The sequence below is a fragment of the Eutrigla gurnardus genome (genome assembly GCF_963514095.1).
Source record: "Eutrigla gurnardus genome assembly, chromosome: 15".
NCBI lineage: Eukaryota > Metazoa > Chordata > Actinopteri > Perciformes > Triglidae > Eutrigla > Eutrigla gurnardus.
Window position 1 is genome coordinate 21,305,761 of NC_139938.1, and position 19,959 is coordinate 21,325,719.

The window sequence follows — 19,959 nt, forward strand, 5'->3', positions numbered from 1 at the left end:
CTCATCACATTAATGCAGATGGTTAGCATTTGGGATGTCTTTGATAGTTATGAAAACTGAGTCACTCAATAATTGGGTTTTTGAGGGTGAACAATCGCGGTTCTTTCGGTTGCCACATTGCCATGGCAGCTGCGACACATAGTCGTGTTATAGCTACGAGCCGAGCCTCTGGTAGAAGTCTACCGCCACGTTAGCTAGAGTTCGGCACAGTGGTGCTTCGAGCTAAATGCTAATCAAAAATGTTGGAAAGAAACAATAACGGCAACGCTAAGATCCTGAAGTTTGAGGCTGATCGTGTTCACCGGTTCTGTGTGCGGGTTATAATGTTAGCATGTTAGCTAGCAGTAAACACAGTCCCGCTGAGGCTGATGGGAAGTCATTAGTTCTGCAGGTATTTGGACACATGGTGGCACTACATTGTCAGACGATCAAACAAGTTAGTACAACCTTTCATCAAAATTGATTCTTCCACCGAACACCACGGATCTCAACCTCACGGTGGCGCCAGAGGACCAGGCGGGTGATTTACCGTTCGGTGCGATTCATCCTCTGGGGAACATGAATGAGTGAACAACAATCCATCGGAAACACTTCAGGAACCTGGTCTCTGTCTCTGTCTGGATATGGTATTGCGTTGTATGAAGCCGATATTTCCAACATTTATTCTGTGTTTTTTTCCCCCTCCGTTTCCCCGGCGACCAGCTCCCATTGGTCCTCGCTGACCAGCCGGTAGTTGAGCCTCCGGTAGTTTCGGGGGTGAACCCGCCGTTGGCGCCACACCTCCTCGTACAGGCTGCGTACGACGGGGGGCAGCGGCGGGAAGCCAGCAGTACGAGCCAACGTCTGGCAGTACTCCCACTGGTCCTGCTCCAGGATCAGCAGGTGGCGCTGCTGGACTCCACCATCCAGCTTTTCCTGCAGATCTCGCCGGGCTTCGTCCTCCATCTGAGTCGGAGACGGTAAAAAGATGGAGCTGTCCAACACGGCCAGAGCGAACTGGATCTGGAGGGACGAGACCAGATTTACCTAAAAACCCCAACTTACTCATTCAGCTGGAAACCACGAGATCTGTGTATTTACTGGTGTCGAGTCGTTCAGACCCGAAGCTCCACGTTAGCGGGCGTTTTCAAGTCACTCATGATGATATTCAGGACCCCCTGGATTCATTAATTGCGAGTGTTTTTTATCCCGATCTGCGATAAAATGTTACATCGTCCGATCCCTCGTGCAAAGCATTTAAATTGAACATTGTGTTGCATATATACAGAGTGACTGCCCTCTACTGGCTGAATCAGCTCAAGCTATTTACATGAGCTGAATCGTCACCAACATACCGTTTTGTGTTCTGTAACTATAGCAACGGGGGATTAGCCAGGAAAATTAGCAAGCTAGCTCGCTAACTATACACCCGCCTTCCGACGGGGCAGCAGCTATCAGCTTACCTGGCAGTGGAAGTTGGGGAAGGGGCAGATGATCCTGCAGATGCCGATGAAGAAGAGCGAGGGGAAGGCCGGGGGCACCAGGAAGCGGTACAGCGGGGACACCACGTGGTCCTGGATCTCCAGACCCAGCTGAGGAGCGTCCAGGTATGGAAACCTGAAGTTGTACCCGGTGCAGAACATCAGGACGTCAGCAGAGCCCACGGAGCCGTCCTGCAACATCAAGCTGGGGTTAATTTGTGTGAACGTTGACAACGATGAAGAAAACGTGTTCTGCAGACCGAGATCTTTGTTTAGTGACCTGGAAGCGAATGTTGCCGTCCTCCTGGACCGCCACCACCGAGCTGGACTGCTGAATCCCAGCAGGTAGAGGACAGGTGAGACTAGGACCACCGTGACTCAGAGTCACCTGGACACAGAAACAGACATTTATAACCATTTTATAACCATTTTATAACCCAGCTCCGGGTCGGCCCCATATAAGCATTATGGTTGAGGAGCTATTTCTGATTCATTTTGGGTTTATTCATTTAGGCTTTTTAACTGATAGGGCTTAAGAAGTTAATTTTTCATATATTCATAAAGTTTGGTGGACGTACACACATCGTGAAAATTAAGTTTTCTTTATAATTTTCTTCACATTAATTCGTTAAACTCAACTAAGAGTCGCCATCTCAGGTTACCTGGGCGCCGACACCAGCCAGTTCAATGGAAATGTCCAGTCCTGAAGCTTTGGCCCCGAGAACCACCACCGACTGACCCGAGAACGGCTCTGCATGCCGGTACGAATGACTGTGGAGGACCTTTCCTGCACACAAACGCTGTTAGCTTAGCTTAGCATAAAGACTGAAAGCATAGCATCCAAGGAGACAAGAAATCAGGAAAAGTAACGTAATTATAGACAGAACATGGAACTAAAGATTCGCTGTTAATTAAAAATGGATGAATTAAAAATGGATGAATTAAAAATGTAAACATATTATGCTGTAAAATACAGTTCTCTACTTGAGTTTATGGGATTTTATTTGACAGTTAACTTCATATTTACAAGCAGATGTAAAAAAGCGTTACATTTTAGAGTTTTGTGTAGAACAGCGCCCCCACTGGCCCATCAGTAGCAGTTCGGGTAGAGAGTGGTACTGCAGTAGTACCAATATACTACAATATTCGTTATGTTTTTGTACGCACTGTATCTGTCTGATTACGATTCTGCTAACGTGATTCTACGTTTAGTGTGTGCAGCTTTAATAGAAACATGTGTGATGGTACCTTTAAAGCTCTGCAGTCCGGGGATGTGAGGGATGTGTGGGTCCGAGTAGTGCCTGAAACACAAACATCCACACAAACGTTTAAGTGTTTTGGCGCCACCAAGTGGCAGCCAGAGGTACTGACTCATAGAGACACCTCTCACCCCGAGCAGACGAAGACCGAGTCGAATGTTTCCGTCTTCTGACAACCCGACGAATCAGACGACGTCACTTCCCACGTTATCCTCTCCTCCTTGCCGTCCGTCGCCACGATGACGGGCCTCACGTTTTCTACAACTGTGTTGAACTGACACACACAGAAAATCATAAAACCTTCTTCTTCATCCATAATCAATCAATCAATCAATCGATCAGGTGATCAATCAATCAATCAATCAGGTGATCTATCAGCAGCAGCACTCACCCTGATGTGAGGCCGGATGCGGTGGCTCCGGCAGTACCTCTCCAGGTACCTCTGGACCTCCTGGTGGGGCAGGAAGCTGCTGAGCTCGGGGTCAAAGGGGAAATCAGGGAACATCATCACCTCCTTGGGCAGGTTGGTCCTGAGAGGAGACCAGGACTCAGAACCAGGAGAGACCAAGAGGACTCCAGCAGAAGTACTAATACCAGACCTGAAGTACTAATACCAGGATACCAGACCTGAAGTACTAATACCACACCTGAAGTACTAATACCAGGATACCAGACCTGAAGTACTAATACCACACCTGAAGAACTAATACCAGGATACCAGACCTGAAGTACAAATATCAGACCTGAAGTACTAATACCAGGATACCAGACCTGAAATACAAATACCACACCTGAAGTAATAATACCACACCTGAAGTACAAATACCAGACCTGAAGTGTGGGGGGGGTTTAGCTCAGGAGGTAGAGCAGATGGCTGGCAACCGCAAGATTGCCGGTTCTGAGTGCCTGGTGTCCCTGAGCAAGACACCTTACCCTAATTGCTCCTGACGAGCTGGCTCGCCCTGCGCCGTCGGTGTGTGAATGTGTGTATGAATGGGTGAATGTCAGTCATTGTTGTTTTCTTTGGAGAAAAGCGCTATATAAATGGGGCCATTTACCATTTACCTGAAGTACAAATACCTGACCTGAAGTACTAATACCACACCTGAAGTAATAATACCAGACCTGAAGTACAAAAACCCTGACCTGAAGTACTAATACCAAACCTGAAGTAATAATACCACACCTGAAGTACAAATACCAGACCTGAATTACTAATACCAGGTTCAGTAAGACCACGGACCCGAGGTTCAGGTACGTTGAACCGGATCAGTAAGACCACAGACCTGAGGTTCCGGTACATGCTGCTGTGGACTGGCCGGTCCTCCGTCCCGACATGCTCCTGGTAACACCAGGTGCCGCCGATGTTGCTGCCGAGCTCGAACACGACCGGGGGGGCGAAGCGGTTCACCCGGGAAAGGATGTGTCTGGCTGCACAGAGTCCCGCCGCCCCGGCACCGACCACCGCCACCCGCAGCATAATCCACACCCTGACATAACACAAAATACCAGCATATAAATGATGGATTATTATGGATTAAACTAGCAGCAGTGTGTGTGTTTGTGTATATATATATATATTCTTCACACACACATACACACAAATTATTTTTTGTTGTAGTGATAATAAACAAATGGATGTATTTGTCTGAATAGAATTGTCTATGAAAACTAATAACATATCTCTATAATTTTTGTTTTCATTTTTATTTATAACATCCCGTGCTCAATCTCTGTCTATAATGTAAATATCTAGTCCATCCTGTATATATTCTGGAAATGGGTCGATTATGTACACCATACATTCAACTCTATTTAACTTTCTTTATATAGTCTTAGTGTTAATATATATTTTTTTATATTGTACTTTTCTGGGTAATGCATGTTGATTATTATTAATTATCCTTATCTTTACTGTCTTGCTACTGTAACACTGTAAATTTCCCCACTGCGGGACGAATAAAGGACTCTTATTCTTATTTTGTTTTTATGTATTTATTTAAAAGAAAAAGAAAATAATGTATATAAGTTGAACTGCATAATGTACTCCAATTTCGATTTCACTACAAATTTGAAAAAAACAAACAAAAAAAGAATATATCATTATTAGACTGGAACTACACACGAGACCTGGACCAGGTTGACCTTTGACCCCGCTGAGTCAGCGCCAGTGAACGTTAAATGCGCGTGCGTGAGTCAGATACAGATAAACTTCTCGGTTTTTAACCATCAAATAAAAAAATTAAGCAGTTTAAATATTGACTCTCCAATAAAAACGTCAACTACGGTACTAAATGGACAAACTGCGCATGTGCACGGCGAACCAAAACAAACGTAAATAGCTAGAACTTAGACAAGTTAGCTGAGTAGCTTCCTACGTAGCTCGATATAAATGGACACTTTCATACAAACAGTCATATTGATCAGCGATAATCGATAAGTTGGGTGTTACCGTCGTCGGTTTTCGTCCCGGCGGCTAGCGAAGGAAAACAAGGAAGTTGAAATGTTACGTGGGTCGGTTTGCGCACACGCTGCGACGGGAGGGATTCACGTAGCAACACCGCTACAATTACAACTCAATTATAACTCAACGGCAGACGTGCGGCGAGCAACACGGTGCCCGGTCCAGGCTGTTCCGGTAGTCGTAGAAAAAAAACAACTTCCGACCCGAGTCCTTCAAAATAAAAGCGTTATCGATTTAAAAAAAAAATCTAATTACAACATGTTGAAATAAAAACGAATTCCACTAACAGATCCACAGAAGTATTTTCATCATCAAAATTCATTTTTCATGCAGAAATGTCAAAAAAATGAAAAGAACAGACATGTCAAGCACTTCTAAATCCAAGTACTTTACAAACCTGGAAAAAACCTACAATTCAAGTGTTTTCAAGAATTTTCAGCACCTGTGCCTGACATCGTATTCTCCTTCTTTGTGTTAGTTTTCAAAACACCGACTGACTCGTCTTGGTTCCTTTAAATGTCGATTGGTTAAAAGAAAAGATAAAGAGTGAATAATGAAAATAATCTCCGTAATGAAGCCAACAACTCGGGGAAATGTTTTTTGTTTAAACATATATACATACATGAATAGCTTCTGTTGCGACAGTAAATCAGCAAATCAAATGAAATGTAAAATATTCAAATATTTTATTGGAAAGAAAGGCAACGTGGTGGGAAGAGAAAATAAGTTGTTAATGACCCGCTGTATTTTTAATGATGAACCACGTTGCTACAAGATTATAAAACAATGCCAAGATATTAAATAAAAAAAAAAAAATCAAATCAAAGCAATTACTCAAATAAACACCGTCTTTATTCGCTCGTCCTTTAAACTGTGTTTTTAATGCAAATAACCACGATGACAATAACAAGAGGATGATCGGTGGTGAAATATCATCATTCAGGGTCTATCAGCTGATCTCACCCCACATGACTGGATCAGTGTGTGTGTGTCCCTCTATGATTCCTGTATTTTTCCACACAGAGATCCAAGTTTTGTCCCATTATAAGAATATGTAAAAAGAGACATAATCAGTCTGTAAATCCACAAAGTCCTCCTCCTTCCAGCTCCAGCGACGACATCATCACTTGGCGGTGGCGTTACCGTGAGGCGGCGGCTGCTGCTGCGGCGGCTGCTGCTCGGCGAGCGCCTGCTGCAGCCGGGTGCATTTTCGGGAGTAGTGTTGCCAGTGCAGCAGCTGCTGCTCGTCAATGAACTTGGTGCACTGAGCGTTGACCAACTCCTTCCGGAAGTGTTCGTACTGCAGCAACTCCAGCATGTGCAGGCAGTGAGGATACCTGCAACAGGAAGTCAACCAGAGGAAGTCAACCAGTCATGCTTTGTTAGTAGGATAACTACTTTTAAAACGCTGGTTTTCTGAATGGAGTCTGGTTGATGGGTGCTAGGCTATCCTATCATTGTAGCTGCTCAATCAACACTCCAAATAAGGTCGTCTAGACATAAATACAGCAGAGACCTGGCTGTTTGGACCACAGACAGTCTCTGGTTTCTCCACATAGTCTGGTCTGGTCTGGACTAATGTGAGCTACTATCATAGACCTCTGGGGGACCATAGAAAGTCTCTGGGTGGTTTCTCCACATAGTCTGGTCTGGTCTCTGGACTAATGTGAGCTACTATCTCAACCTCTGGGGGACCATAGAAAGTCTCTGGGTGGTTTCTCCACATAGTCTGGTCTGGTCTCTGGACTAATGTGAGCTACTGTAGACAGTCTCTACTAGATGAACACAGGGAGTCTTACTTGAGGAACTTGGCGTACTCGGGCTCCTTCCAGTACAGCAGGTACTTCAGGTAGTTGATGAAGGTCCGCTCCCTTAGGAAACCTCGCTGAGCCAAAACTGGAGACGCAAACAATGTTGTTAAAGAGTTTATACATATAATTTATATAAACAGCAAACTCAATAGAAAAAGGGTTACAAATACATCATATTTGTCATTTATTTGTATAAACACACACAATAGGAATACAAGGGCTGTTGTCACTCACAGTTCAGGTAGTTTGGGTTCGCCAAACACTGGATGAACTCCAGCTCAGACTGGAAGCGGTTCCTGGCCTGCTCCTCTAGACCACGACCACAACAACAACAACAACCACCACAGTGAAATTGTTTTCAGCAACATCAGGATGAACACCATGCAGGATGTGACAAACTATCACAATAAATATTTACAGTAAATCTGGTTCTAGTTGGTCACGAGAATGTCTTCTTCTCTTGTATTAATCTGGTGTAGAACGCAGCACCAGACTCCATTCAAATGCGTAGCAATTTAAGGCTGTATTGTTTGACGGGTGAAAACAAGCAGCACAACTCAGTTTAAGACTGAATTTAATAAACCGGTGAATTAAATGTGGGCCGAAGTGAAGCGTCGGTCCCGGCTAGCCACGTGATATCTTAGATGATGTTCAAAAACACACATTTATGTATATATCGAGATGTCGTGAAAAGGATTAATGTCTGACGCGGTTCGTCGCAAGCTAAAAGGCACTTCAGTATGCCAGCAACTGAATATCAACGTATTTATTAACACGCCAGATGTGTTTGTGTGTAGCTAAACAAACACCTGAACGCACCAGACTCCATTCAAATACGCAGCAATTTAAAGCTGCCTTGTTCGGCAGCGGAATAGTGGCTACTTTTTGTTGCTAGCAAGCTAACATCAGGCCGTCGAGTAAGCTACACTATCGGCTACAAACCTGTTTCCATGACGACGTCCGCGGACAGATCCGGTCCCAAAGCGGCAGACAGTCGCGACCAAATGGAAAACTTTAACTTAAAGCTAATCTAAGAACAAATACACGTTTAAAAGTTTAGGCTGTTGAATCACCGCAGTGATGAACGCGGAGCCATATTTGCCGTAAATCTGTGCTGTCCCCCCCCCCCGTTACGGCGGTTTACGGTAGCTGCTGTTCATTTTCCGAACACAAGAGGGAGACATTTGACAACAGAGTTCATGCATCTAACGGGTCGAGTTTACAAGAATCACTGACTTTATTATAAGTAGGACTAATTTATATATATTATGTATAATATAAACTAAAATATATATGTATGTATATATATATATATATATATATATATATATATTATATTTTACTACACTATATATATATACTATAATATATATATTTATACACACACATTTATACATAATATATATATATATATATATATATATATATATATATATAATATTTTACTACACTATATACTATAATATATATAATATACTGTATGTATATATATTTATACACACACATTTTCATTTTCTTTTTTACAATGCTTCAGTTGTCAAAGATTTGTTGTCACATGTTTCTTTAAAGATCAACTTTTATTGACACATATAAAAGACGTTACAAATCTCTTTAGGTCACGTATGTACAGAATCACTCACCGCTACTGAATCAAAATGCTAACGTTTAAATATAAAACAACACAAAACAAACATAATTCCAATCCAGAGGGATGAAAGCTGTTGTAACTCATAACGTTCACTGATCTGGACCCAGTTTCTCTACATAAACTAATGTGTCTTATATTATTATATACCTTTTAATAGTTTGAGCTAAATATCTGGGGACACAGGAAAGGGCGGGACTTAACCGCTCTATAGACTGTATTCACAGATGTTTCAAATTAAAAGCCATCCAGCAGCACAAATTACATAATCCCTTATGTTCTTCAGTGAGTGATTTTAATTAAAAAAAACACGTGACAGCAGCTGAACGTTGATTGATAAAAAATAAATAAAAGTAGAAGTAAGGTGGTAAAAAACACATCTGTGTTTAGAAGAGGAAGGAGGTCCAAACATCGGCCGGTGCTTGCGGAGTGCTACGCCGGCGCGGTGGCGTTGGCCCACGCAGGGAAGGAGTCCAGGCCAAATATCACGTGACCCCAACTGTTGATGGCGAGGCTGATGCAGCCGATCCCGATGATGTTCATCACCACGCCGGTTTTAGCCTGCAGGGGGCGCAGAGGTGGTTATTTAGGTCCTCTGAGGAGTCTGTCTTACCAGAAGCAGGACTCACCATGTCGGACACCTTGAGGATACCGTGGGAGAAGACAATGGCGTTGGGGGGCGTGGCCACGGGCAGCATGAAGGCGAAGGAGGCGCTGAGGGTGCAGGGGATCATCACATAGAGGGGGTTCAGACTCATGGACTGGGACTGGGTTGGACAGGAAGCAAGAAGAACACACCAACACTTCAGTTGCTTCCACATGCTTTTGTGTTGCTGTTAAGATGACTTCCTGTCACGACATTTCACATTAAAAACCTATGAATGCCTCAACAGGCTCCTGTTCTTGCTTGGTTCTTACCATGGAGGCCAGGATGGGCAAGAAGAGGGTTGCCGTGGCAACGTTGCTGGTACACTCGGTGAAGGTGGCGACGAGGAGGCAGAGGAGGACGGCGATGGCTGACGGAGGGATGGAGCGCAGCGGCGTCAGCTGAGCACCGAGCCAGCAGGACAGACCGGACTCCTGTCACACACAGGTACACACACACACAGTTACATACACACACACACACACACACACACACACACACACACACACACACACACACACCATGTCGTGTTACTAAGAAGAAAGCGAAACATCCTCCCCTCTCTGAAGGCCCTGAACGCACCTCGCTGCCTTTGGCGAGGGCGAAGCCGCCTCCCAGCAGCAGCACGATGTTCCAGGGCATCTTCTTCTGGGTCACCTGCCAGGTGAGCAGAGCGGGGGTGGAACCTTGTGACACCCGGGACTCTGATTGGATAAAAACGTGTTTATTTCATTAAAGAAATAAAAGAGCTGTTACCGGGTGTGTGTGTGCCTGTGTGTGTGTCCCTGTGTGTGTGTATACCTGTGTCAGAGCTCCTCCAGGAGCAGAAGCAACGCGGTGGCTCAGAGGGAAGAACAAACAGCAACACAGCAACAAACAGAGCAACAGTCGCATCGGTGACAAACCTGCAGAGAGATGGAAAATTAATTAATCAATTAATCAATTAATCTGCTTTTATGTAATCAACATCCAGCAGAAACCACAGCTAACCTAGCTAACAAGCTAACTAGCAAACAAGCTAACTAGCCAGCCATCTATCTCCAGTGAAGAACACGCCAACTAGCCAGCCATCCATCTAAAGTGAAGGACAAGCTAGCTAGCTAACTAGCAACCAACAATTGAAAACTAACACCAACCACCATTTTCGTTTGAACTAATCACGTGATCACAGGTCCATGTTGGTTCTCCTTCTATACGACTCGTTTCAGTTTGTTGAACATTCGGATGCACAAAGACCTGAATGAGGTCTGACTGAGGTGTGAAAAAGGGCTGAATGAGGTGTGAATGAGGTGTGAATGAGGTCTGACTGAGGTGTGAATGAGGTCTGACTGAGGTCCGACTGAGGTGTGAAAGAGGTCTGACTGAGGTGTGAATGAGGTCTGACTGAGGTGTGAATGAGGTCTGAATGAGGCCTGACTGAGGTCTGACTGAGGTGTGAATGAGGTCCGACTGAGGTGTGAATGAGGTCTGACTGAGGTGTGAATGAGGTCTGACTGAGGTGTGAATGATGTCTGAATGAGGTCTGACTGAGGTCTGACTGAGGTGTGAATGAGGTCTGACTGAGGTGTGAATGAGGTCTGACTGAGGTCCGACTGAGGTGTGAAAGAGGTCTGACTGAGGTCTGACTGAGGTCTGACCGAGGTGTGAATGAGGTCTGAATGAGGCCTGACTGAGGTCTGACTGAGGTCTGACTGAGGTGTGAATGAGGTGTGAATGAGGTGTGAATGAGGTCTGACTGAGGTCTGACTGAGGTGTGAATGATGTCTGAATGAGGTCTGACTGAGGTCCGACTGAGGTGTGAATGAGGTCTGACTGAGGTGTGAATGAGGTCTGACTGAGGTCTGACTGAGGTGTGAATGATGTCTGAATGAGGCCTGACTGAGGTCCGACTGAGGTGTGAATGAGGTCTGAATGAGGTGTGAATGAGGTGTGAATGAGGTCTGACTGAGGTCTGAATGAGGTCTGAATGAGGCCTGACTGAGGTCTGACAGGTCTGATTGAGGACTGTATGAGGTCTGACTGAAGTTGGAATGAAGTCTGGATCTGACTCATTCCTGTGTTATTTATACGCTCCATACACTAAACGTGGAATAAAACAAACTCACGTGTCTTTTACTGAATATGGATTGGGGATTTAAGGTCAAATTCCGGGACAGGTCTTTGGCTGCTCAGTGGCCCTCCGTTAGCGTGGAGTAACATCTCCCATGATGCAACAGCTCCCGTGATTGCAACAGCAGCCGCTCCTTTCATGAATGGGGATTTCACTATTTCACCAGAGTGTTTATGTTTGTAAGTCCTGGTGAATTTACGATGACTCAACGTTTTAAACTTTCATTAAAACAAAAAGTCCAAAACTCCGACAAACATGAAGAAGAATATTGATGGGCGGAGCCACTGAGTCCCAATTGATCGGCTTCCTGCTGACGGAGGTAACGAGGTCAAAGGTCAGAGATCAGCCATCTGACTGCAGGACGTACAAGCTCCTATCAACCGGTGTAATCAGGAAACATGTTGAAATCATCCGTTTGCAGACTGCAGGTCCAAGGTGAATCCAGGACCAGGACCACCAGGACCACCAGGGCCAGGACCAGCACTTCAAAACCAGTCCAGGACATCAGACATCTGCATGTCACTTTGTTTTTAGGATTGTTCAATTTATTTCTTAATGACGTTCTTTTCTCCAGTAGAAGTACAAATACTTGCATGAAATCTTAACCAGTTAATGGGTCCATCGTGTCATCATTCGTCATGTGTTCATCTCTTTTACCTCATATTTTGTTTTCCAGGAAGATTTTCACATTAAAACACAAAGAAATAGATTTTCTTTGGGCATTTTTTTCAGCATTTATTCTTAAACACAACATGATGTGATCTAAAAGAGCAAAAAGGAAATTTTTTTATTCAATCTGGATAAGATACACAAATTAATAAAATTAATTTATTGGTGACTTAAACCGATTAAAGTGTTTTCTTTGACTGACACAAAGCTAAAAGAAAAAGACAAGATAAACCCATCTAGATTTTTGATCTCAGGTCTAAATTTGCATCAAACTAAAGGTTTATAATAGAAACGTGTTGAATTTAGAGGATTCATGAGAAACAAAGAATTAATGAATCGTGTTTCTCTTCTGAGAAGTTGTTAAGCCGACGGGACAAAAACATTCACCGGACAAACAGATCAATAGCTAATGTCCTGCGTTGGTCATGTGACCCAGCTGGCAGTTTGTGAATGAACAAAACATCCAATGAGGTCACTGGGATGAGGTCACTGGGATGAGGTCACTGGGATGAGGTCACTAGGATGAGGTCACTAGGATGAGGCCACTGGGATGAGGTCACTATGATGATGTCACTATGACAGGTGGAAGTGGACAGGTGAACTCAGGCTCCAGCTCTCTGATTCGCTGTGGTTGTGCTCTTTGGTTGGAGAACCAATCAAAGCTCTGTAGGCAGACAGGGGTGTCGTCTTCCTATATTGCTAACGAGCTAACGAGCGAACGCGCTACATCCACGGTGGGAATGAGATGTTTGCTAACGTGATCTTAGGAGAAGAATCGTACGCCACTTTTAGGAACTTTTATTTCATGTATCACGTTTGCACATTTGAGCTTTTCACACATCATTTATGCACATTTAACTTTTCATTCACGGAAAAGGAGTCCTGAAATAAGTTACTTTAAGTTTTGTTTTACAGGTTGAATCACACATTTTATTGCTAAATTTGAATCCAGTAAATTCAGATTTGATTCTGTAAATCTGGATGCATTTCTTCACTTATTTCAACATTATTATTATTTGACCCCAGAACTCAACGTTCAGATTGGCGTGACGTGACGGTCGGTCGGCCTCTCCGACCTGAAACACGGTGTTCGTGCTTGACGTCTGCAGGTCAGTCACACGAAAGTTTACAGTTTGAACCCAGAACACTTTCTCTGTTTGTTCTTCGCCTCTGATTCCTGTGTGTGCGCAGGGCTTTGGCCCCGAGGCAAGGTCCTCAACCAACAACACACACACATACACTTACACTCACATTCTGTCCTTCTTTCTTGTGTGTAGAACTTTAACTTTAGTTTTCCGGTTACAGATCGTTTCTGAAAACAACAAAGACTTTGAAACTAAAGTATTTCAGCTGGAAGTGTCGTTTCAGTCCGCACCTGGTTTTTTTACGCTACACAAGTTAAGTTTAGGAAAAACTTTGTGCTTGAATTAAAATAATTATGAAGAGTTAAGTTTAGGCAACATTACTGACGTAAGGACGTAACCGTGATTGGGCGACTGCGACTTGTCAACAACAACAATGTGTAGCTAGCTTGTGTACTCACTCCGCCTTGGCGTTGAAGACGTGGGTGGCCCAGCCGTCCATGAAGCGTGGGTCTCTGGTGAACCACAGCACCACCATGAGGATGAGGAGCCCCAGGACGCTGACCTCTCCGTAACTCAGCGGCCCCAAACGCCGATACTCGTCTCGGATCACCTCGTACGCCGCTCGCTCCTTTTCCGTCGGCGCTGCGCCGCAACCCCATGTCCTCCGCAGGCTGCAACGAGTCCACGCCAGAATAAAATTCTTGCTACGTTAAATCATCGGAAGTTCAAAACAACATTTGCATTTGCATTTTCTTTGTTTGTTTTCTCTACAAAGCAACTCACTTGCAGCCGATGTAGAGGAACTGCAGCCAGAACCAGGCCAGCGTCAGGGTCAGCACCATGGTGGGGAAGGCGAACGCAAACCACGACGCAAAGTTGATGACATCACCATTCTGAGGGAAGAGTCTACGAAGACAGGAAGTTTAAAGTCACATTAACAAGCAAACTGCATTTAAGTCCTTGTAGGGGAGCACTTCCTGTTTCCACCAGTGTGTGTGTCATAGATTGTATATCAAAAATGGACGTTGTCATGGTGATGTCAAACGTTGGTTTGTGGACTAAGGTTTTGAAACCTTGAGTTCGACATTCTTGGATTCTGGCCATTTTGGAATTTTTGCAACCAGTGAAGGAAGTGAAGAGCAGCACCCTTATTGGATCTGGATCCATGTGGATGCTGGTGTGAAGCTGATAACAAAGTTAGCTTCTATAGTTCAAGGTCAACTTTAAGTGTTGAAGTCATCTTAGTAGCTAACTAGCATTGGTAGTCACCTGTCAATCAGCAGGTAAGCCCTGCCCCTAAAGCATCCCCTGCTTTCTGGTCTGGTGGACTCTAAATGGACCATAATGTACTAAATGAACATCATGCTGGATTGAGGAAGACTTGAGATTGAGCCCATAAACTCATGTTTACAATGTTTACTGGGATAATACATCAAGAGAGAAGTAGGACCATTTTCTCATAGACTTCTATACAACCAGAGAGGAGTCGCCCCCTGGTGGCCAGCAGAGAGAATGCAGCTTTAAGCGACTTCAGGTTTGGCTTCACTTATCAGAACCGGAGGTTGCCTCCTGGTTTGTGTGTTGGCTCTTACTGGCTCATCTGTCCCATTAGAACCAGGTTTGGTCCGGTCCCGGTCAGAGTGGCGATGCCTCCGATGCTGGCGGCATAGCAAACACACAGCAGTAGTCCTTTACTCATCCTTCTCTTCTCCTCCTCCTCGTCACTCAGCTCCTCCAACTCCATCTGACAGCAGATGTTATCCACGGAAACGACCACTAAAAAACACAGTTTGTCATTTAAAGGTCTACTGACGACAGATTCTGATCATTCTAGAAATGATGCTCTAGAACAGGGGTGATCCCTTATCTAGAATGATCCTGAAGTCTGAAAAATGTCCGATTGGACTAAAAGTTATCGCCAAAACAAACAGCAATTGGTTAGACAAATGCACAATCTCCCCGCAACAAATAGAAGCACAAGGTTAGTTATTAATAGAATGGATGAAGCAACAAAAGTGCTTGGTTAGATTTAAGTTCAGATCGTGGTTTGGCTTAAAGTACACCCACCCAGAAAACCCTCAAATAAGTAAAAACCATGAGAACAGAATGTTAAAAACCTAACATATTATGAACAATTAGTTTAAGTGGGCTATAGACAATTATCACTGCATTATTTTCATACTGAAGAAATTAATTGAATCAAAAACCACGGCTAGTTAGTTAGCTAGCTACTAGCTAGCAAACAGACAAGGCAGGTAGGTCATACAAAGTGACGGCTGATATCATGTCCTCTGAGGACTCACCACTGTTGGTGGAGTCTGATGGAGGTCTGATGGTCTCCGGTCCTGAAGACACTTTCTGCTCCAAGGATGTGTTGTCTTGTAGGTTGCTGACATTCTCCGAGACTCCTGGTGGTAAAGTTGCCCCATTCAGACCTGGAATCAATGAGTTCAGACTAAAGAAAAAAATTGATACTTATTGTTTCCAACAAGACCTAAAATCAGTACTGGCATTTTTGGTCTAGACCGACCCATTCAGTTGGACGTTAGCTACAAGTCCACCTTTCACCCCCTTGATCATGCACACATACTCTGCTTTTGAACATAAAGGACTCACTGGAGTCTGGACGGGTCTTTCTAAACCATCAGCCGTACCGTTCTCCAGGATGCAGGGAGCATCAGTTTTCAGAATGCTGCTGGTTTTCTCCTGATTGTCCTGGTGGGGGACGACACTCCGTCTTTGGGTCTTGGATGAGGATTCAGGGTCTACATTGCCATGGAACTGCTCCAGGACAGCCTGGACAATCGGGACCATCATGGCGGTGGTCGCTGTGTTGCTGATCCACATGGACAGGAAGGCGGTCACTCCCATGAATCCCAACATCAACCTGGGAGGCAAAGAAAGAGGAGATGGTTTCAACCAGTGTGACCAAGTACTAGTCTGATAAACAGGAAGGGGGTTTAGTACTAGTCTGGGAAACAGAAAGGGAGTTTATAACTAGTCTGGGAAATGGGAAGGGGGTTTAGTACGAGGTATATCACCTGATCCTTTAATGGAGAACATCCAATCAATGGTTATGATTTTCCACCATTACTTCAGAATTCCCTTTAAAGCTATAATTCCTGTGAGGATACTTTGTTTTAACGTAGTCCAGATTACAGCATGTTGAGATGATAAACACTCTACAGAGAGGCTGATTACACCAAGACGCGTTGCAACCGGCCTAGCCGCCTTCAAATAGGCCTCTTGGCATTGTGTGACATCAAAGAATGTTGCGTCTTTAAAAAAAACGCCGCCCGACAGGAAAACAGCATTTATAGCGACTCTAGCTGTGCCCTTAAGCCCCACCCCCCTTCCAGTGTTCCCCACGGGACCTTATTTCAGAAGAAATGGAGGTAAGCCAAATTACCCCGTTGTGAAACACACTTTCATTATCGACTCAAACATTCGTCTGGCGTGGCTGCAGGAGGTCAGGTGACTCACAGGGCGGGTCGCACGCCGACCAGCAGCAGGACTCGGAGCGCGATACGCTTGTGGAGGTTCCAGTGCTCCACGGCGATGGCCACCATCAGCCCCCCCACAAACAGCATGTTGGTGTCCTTCAGGTACTGCATGCACACCTGGAGAACCGGATCAGCAGTCATTCTCTATATCTCTCTTGATATCGTGTACAATAATTCAACAAAATTGCCAATTTATTTTCCTATTTTATGAAATGTATTTTACATTTATAGTTATTGTATTAGACACAGGTGTAAGTCGTACCTATTGTATATTTTATAGTTCTTAATAAAGTTCTATCTCATCTCAAAATATACCAGAAAGTATCCATAAATGTTACTGTTTTGGTCTTGCTTCTTGGGGAAATTTTATGATCTTAAGTGTGAAACACAAAAATGGTTTTGGTTTTGTTTCTGGACAAAGGAAAATGAATTCTGTTGCATTTAAAACAAGCATGTGTGTGTGTGTATATGTGTGTGTGTGTGTGTGTATATGTGTGTGTGTGTGTGTGTGTGTGTGTGTGGATATATGTGTGTGTATGTGTGTGTGTGCGTGTGTCTGTCTCACATCTTTGGACTCCATGATGCCGAGGACGGGGAACAGGATGGTCGGCAGAAGCGCCGTCACCGCCAGTGGCAGCACCTCAGTGCACCAGTACACCGCCATGAGGGCGATGACATAAGCACAGGCCGCCTCCTACACACACACACACACACACACACACACACACACACACACGCACACAAGCACACACACACAGAGACAAGCACACACACACAGACACACATTTCAGATTAACACAAAGAAGAAGAAGAAGAAGAAGAAGAAGAAGAAGAAGAAGAAGAAGAAGAAGAAGAAGAAGAAGAAGAAGAAGATGAAGATGATTAGTTAGTCAAGGTCTCAGACATGAAAAACTTTTCAGCCATATTTGCATTTCTTTTTATTTCCATCATTTCCACTCAAATTAAAAATGTTTGTAAAAAAATAATTCTTCTTCTTGTAATCTTATGACAGCCTTAATTTGTTCCCCACAAAGTTATTAAAGGTTTTAATCCTGCAGAAGAAACGCGGAGATCTTTGCTGGGATCTTTTAAATCATCGGTGACGTTGGTGAAGTTGGTTTCACACATGTGAATTTGGTTTAACACGTGTGAAGTTAGTTTCAGATGTGTGAATTTGGTTTCACATGTGTGACTCCCACCAGAGAACAGCAGCAGCTGTTTGTGTAGAAAGCAGAGCCTGTTGATGCAGATGAAACCACTACCAGCTGTCTGTTGGTCCACCTGCTGGACTCCAGAATCCTTCTGTGAAGGGAAGCGGTGTCCGAAACCCACCAAAGTCCAGACACAACACCTGAACTGCCCAGAACCGATCAACAGGACGGAGAACGTGATGTTTGGTTTTCCAACACGTGAGAATGCATACTAATCTAAACTCAACAACTAAACTACACTAAACTCAACAACTAAACTAAATACACTTAACTTAACTAAACAACTAAACTTAACAACTAAACTTAACAACTAAACTTAACTAAACAACTGAACTAAACTTAACTAAACAACTAAACTAAACTCAACAACTAAACTACACTTAATTTAATTAAACAACTAAACTTAACAACTAAACTTAACAACTAAACTTAACTAAACAACGAAACTCAACTAAACTACACTAAACAACTAAACTTAACTAAATAACTAAGCTAAACTCAACAACTAAACTACACTAAACTCAAAAACTAAACTAAACTACACTAAACGTAACTAAACAACTAAAAGAAACAACTAAAAGAAACAACTAGGCTATACAAAGAACAAAACTAAACAACTAAACTAAACTTAACTAAACAACTAAACTCAACAACTAAACTAAACAAAGAACAAAACTAAACAACTAAACTCAACTAAACAACTAAACTGAACAACTAATCTAATCTAAAAACTAAACTAAACTAATACAAAACAGTTTAACTCCACAAAAATCAAACAAAAATAAACTTAACAAACAGACAATAGTTAGGTTGAGACCAAACCAGTGTTAGCTTTAAAACCTCTTACTTATGTTGAGGCAACATCAATCCCTTTTGAGCAATTCGCTGTCACCCAGAAACAAATGCCGTTACTTAAAAACAATCTCACAAACAGCACGCGGCTCATTAGCCTATTATGCAGAATCAGTTGCTCATAAAATCACCATCACCAGTGTTGATTTCTGGGAAGTGTTCAGGAACCAGAACCAGAACCAGAACTCTGTTGCTATGAAGTTCTTAACAGTTTTTTAACGTGGAACTAAAGGAGACAGGAAGTGAAAACTGACCCACAAACAGATTAAAGTTGCTGTTTTTCTTCTCAGTGAACGTTTAAACAGTCTGGAATCTGATGGTCAATCAGTGACAGAAAGTTGTTCATATCCCGAACCTGGAAACCAGTAAAGAACCAGAAGCACCAGCTTCCAGACTGACCAGTTCAAATGGGGAGATATTACTCAGCTGGTTATTTAGACTGGTCATATAACTGATCATATAACTGGTCATATAACTGGTCATATAACTGGTCATGTACCTGGTCAGTGAACTGGTCATGTAACTGGTAATATAACTGGTCATGTAGCTGGTAATATAACTGGTCATTTAACTGGTAATATAACTGGTCATATAACTGGTCAGTGAACTGGTTAGTGAACTGGTTTGGGTCTCACCGTGGTGCCGACGGCGAGCGGCAGCAGGATGAATGGGCTGCAAACGAGGACGATGACGCCCTTTAACCTCCAGACCCGCTGCAGCATTCGCACCCTCAGAGGAAGAACCGACATGGTGATGAAGATGATGAAGAAGATAAAGAAGATGAAGAAGATGAAGAAGATGAAGAAGATGAAGAAGATGAAGATCAAGTCTGAACGACTCAGAGAATAACTGCAGCTGCAGCGACGACACTCTTCTCCCTGTTTGACGATCTCACTCAGTCTGCAGACCTCGTTCTCTCTCTCTCTCTGTCTCTGTCTCTCTCTCTCTGTCTCTGTCTCTCTGTCTCTCTCTCTTTTGTGATGCTTTTCACAGTTGACACTAAATATTAACTCCATGTGAGTTCCACACACACAGACACACACACACGCACACACACACACACACACACACACACACACACACAGAGACACACACACACACACACACACGGCCCTGCAGACTTTATCTCCGCTCTCACACAGTGAGAGTCAACACTGAAGAGGAAATCAGATCTCCTGTTTACGTCACTTTTTATCTTCACTGATTCAACAAATCTGTTTGTTCCGAAGCAGAAAACATCCGAT

At 43.6% G+C, this 19,959-nt stretch overlaps 3 protein-coding genes across 3 annotated transcripts; all 3 read right to left on the reverse strand.

Annotated features, from left to right (window-relative positions):
* Positions 1–76: 76 nt before the first annotated feature.
* LOC311025541 (uncharacterized protein) lies at positions 77–5,391 on the reverse strand. The gene is made up of 9 exons (XM_084028495.1): positions 5,172–5,391; positions 4,006–4,209; positions 3,111–3,249; positions 2,851–2,993; positions 2,709–2,761; positions 2,123–2,247; positions 1,741–1,848; positions 1,443–1,652; positions 77–1,002 (listed from the first exon to the last, which is right to left on the reverse strand). The coding sequence occupies exons 2-9, from the start codon at positions 4,197–4,199 to the stop codon at positions 661–663; spliced, it is 1,314 nt and encodes a 437-aa protein (XP_083884621.1). The 5' UTR covers positions 4,200–4,209; positions 5,172–5,391; the 3' UTR covers positions 77–660.
* Positions 5,392–5,768: 377 nt separating this feature from the next.
* med31 (mediator complex subunit 31) lies at positions 5,769–8,100 on the reverse strand. The gene is made up of 4 exons (XM_084028416.1): positions 7,937–8,100; positions 7,229–7,303; positions 6,983–7,079; positions 5,769–6,520 (listed from the first exon to the last, which is right to left on the reverse strand). The coding sequence occupies exons 1-4, from the start codon at positions 7,944–7,946 to the stop codon at positions 6,307–6,309; spliced, it is 396 nt and encodes a 131-aa protein (XP_083884542.1). The 5' UTR covers positions 7,947–8,100; the 3' UTR covers positions 5,769–6,306.
* Positions 8,101–8,574: 474 nt separating this feature from the next.
* slc13a5a (solute carrier family 13 member 5a) lies at positions 8,575–19,814 on the reverse strand. Its single transcript, XM_084029287.1, has 13 exons — positions 19,351–19,814; positions 17,218–17,346; positions 16,633–16,769; positions 15,804–16,036; positions 15,453–15,584; positions 14,742–14,925; positions 13,933–14,055; positions 13,608–13,820; positions 10,087–10,190; positions 9,868–9,989; positions 9,558–9,719; positions 9,269–9,406; positions 8,575–9,200 (listed from the first exon to the last, which is right to left on the reverse strand). Exons 1-13 carry the CDS (start codon positions 19,729–19,731, stop codon positions 9,072–9,074), a joined length of 2,187 nt encoding a protein of 728 aa, XP_083885413.1. The 5' UTR covers positions 19,732–19,814; the 3' UTR covers positions 8,575–9,071.
* Between the last annotated feature and the right edge of the window lie 145 nt (positions 19,815–19,959).

Excerpts from the sequence above, each read along its gene's own strand:
- LOC311025541 (XM_084028495.1), bottom strand. The coding sequence starts at position 4,199 with ATGCTGCGGGTGGCGGTGGTCGGTGCCGGGGCGGCGGGACTCTGTGCA. Across the intron at positions 2,994-3,110 it reads GCATCCGGCCTCACATCAGG|TTCAACACAGTTGTAGAAAA; the intron begins GTGAGTGCTGCT and ends TGTGTGTGTCAG. Across the intron at positions 1,653-1,740 it reads ACGGCAACATTCGCTTCCAG|GACGGCTCCGTGGGCTCTGC; the intron begins GTCACTAAACAA and ends TTGATGTTGCAG.
- med31 (XM_084028416.1), bottom strand. Across the intron at positions 7,080-7,228 it reads GAACCCAAACTACCTGAACT|TTTTGGCTCAGCGAGGTTTC; the intron begins GTGAGTGACAAC and ends TTGCGTCTCCAG. Across the intron at positions 6,521-6,982 it reads GAGTACGCCAAGTTCCTCAA|GTATCCTCACTGCCTGCACA; the intron begins GTAAGACTCCCT and ends TTCCTGTTGCAG.
- slc13a5a (XM_084029287.1), bottom strand. The coding sequence starts at position 19,731 with ATGGAGTTAATATTTAGTGTCAACTGTGAAAAGCATCACAAAAGAGAG. Across the intron at positions 16,770-17,217 it reads GCATCATGGAGTCCAAAGAT|GTGTGCATGCAGTACCTGAA; the intron begins GTGAGACAGACA and ends CCGGTTCTCCAG. Across the intron at positions 9,407-9,557 it reads TGCCCATCCTGGCCTCCATG|TCCCAGTCCATGAGTCTGAA; the intron begins GTAAGAACCAAG and ends TGTCCAACCCAG.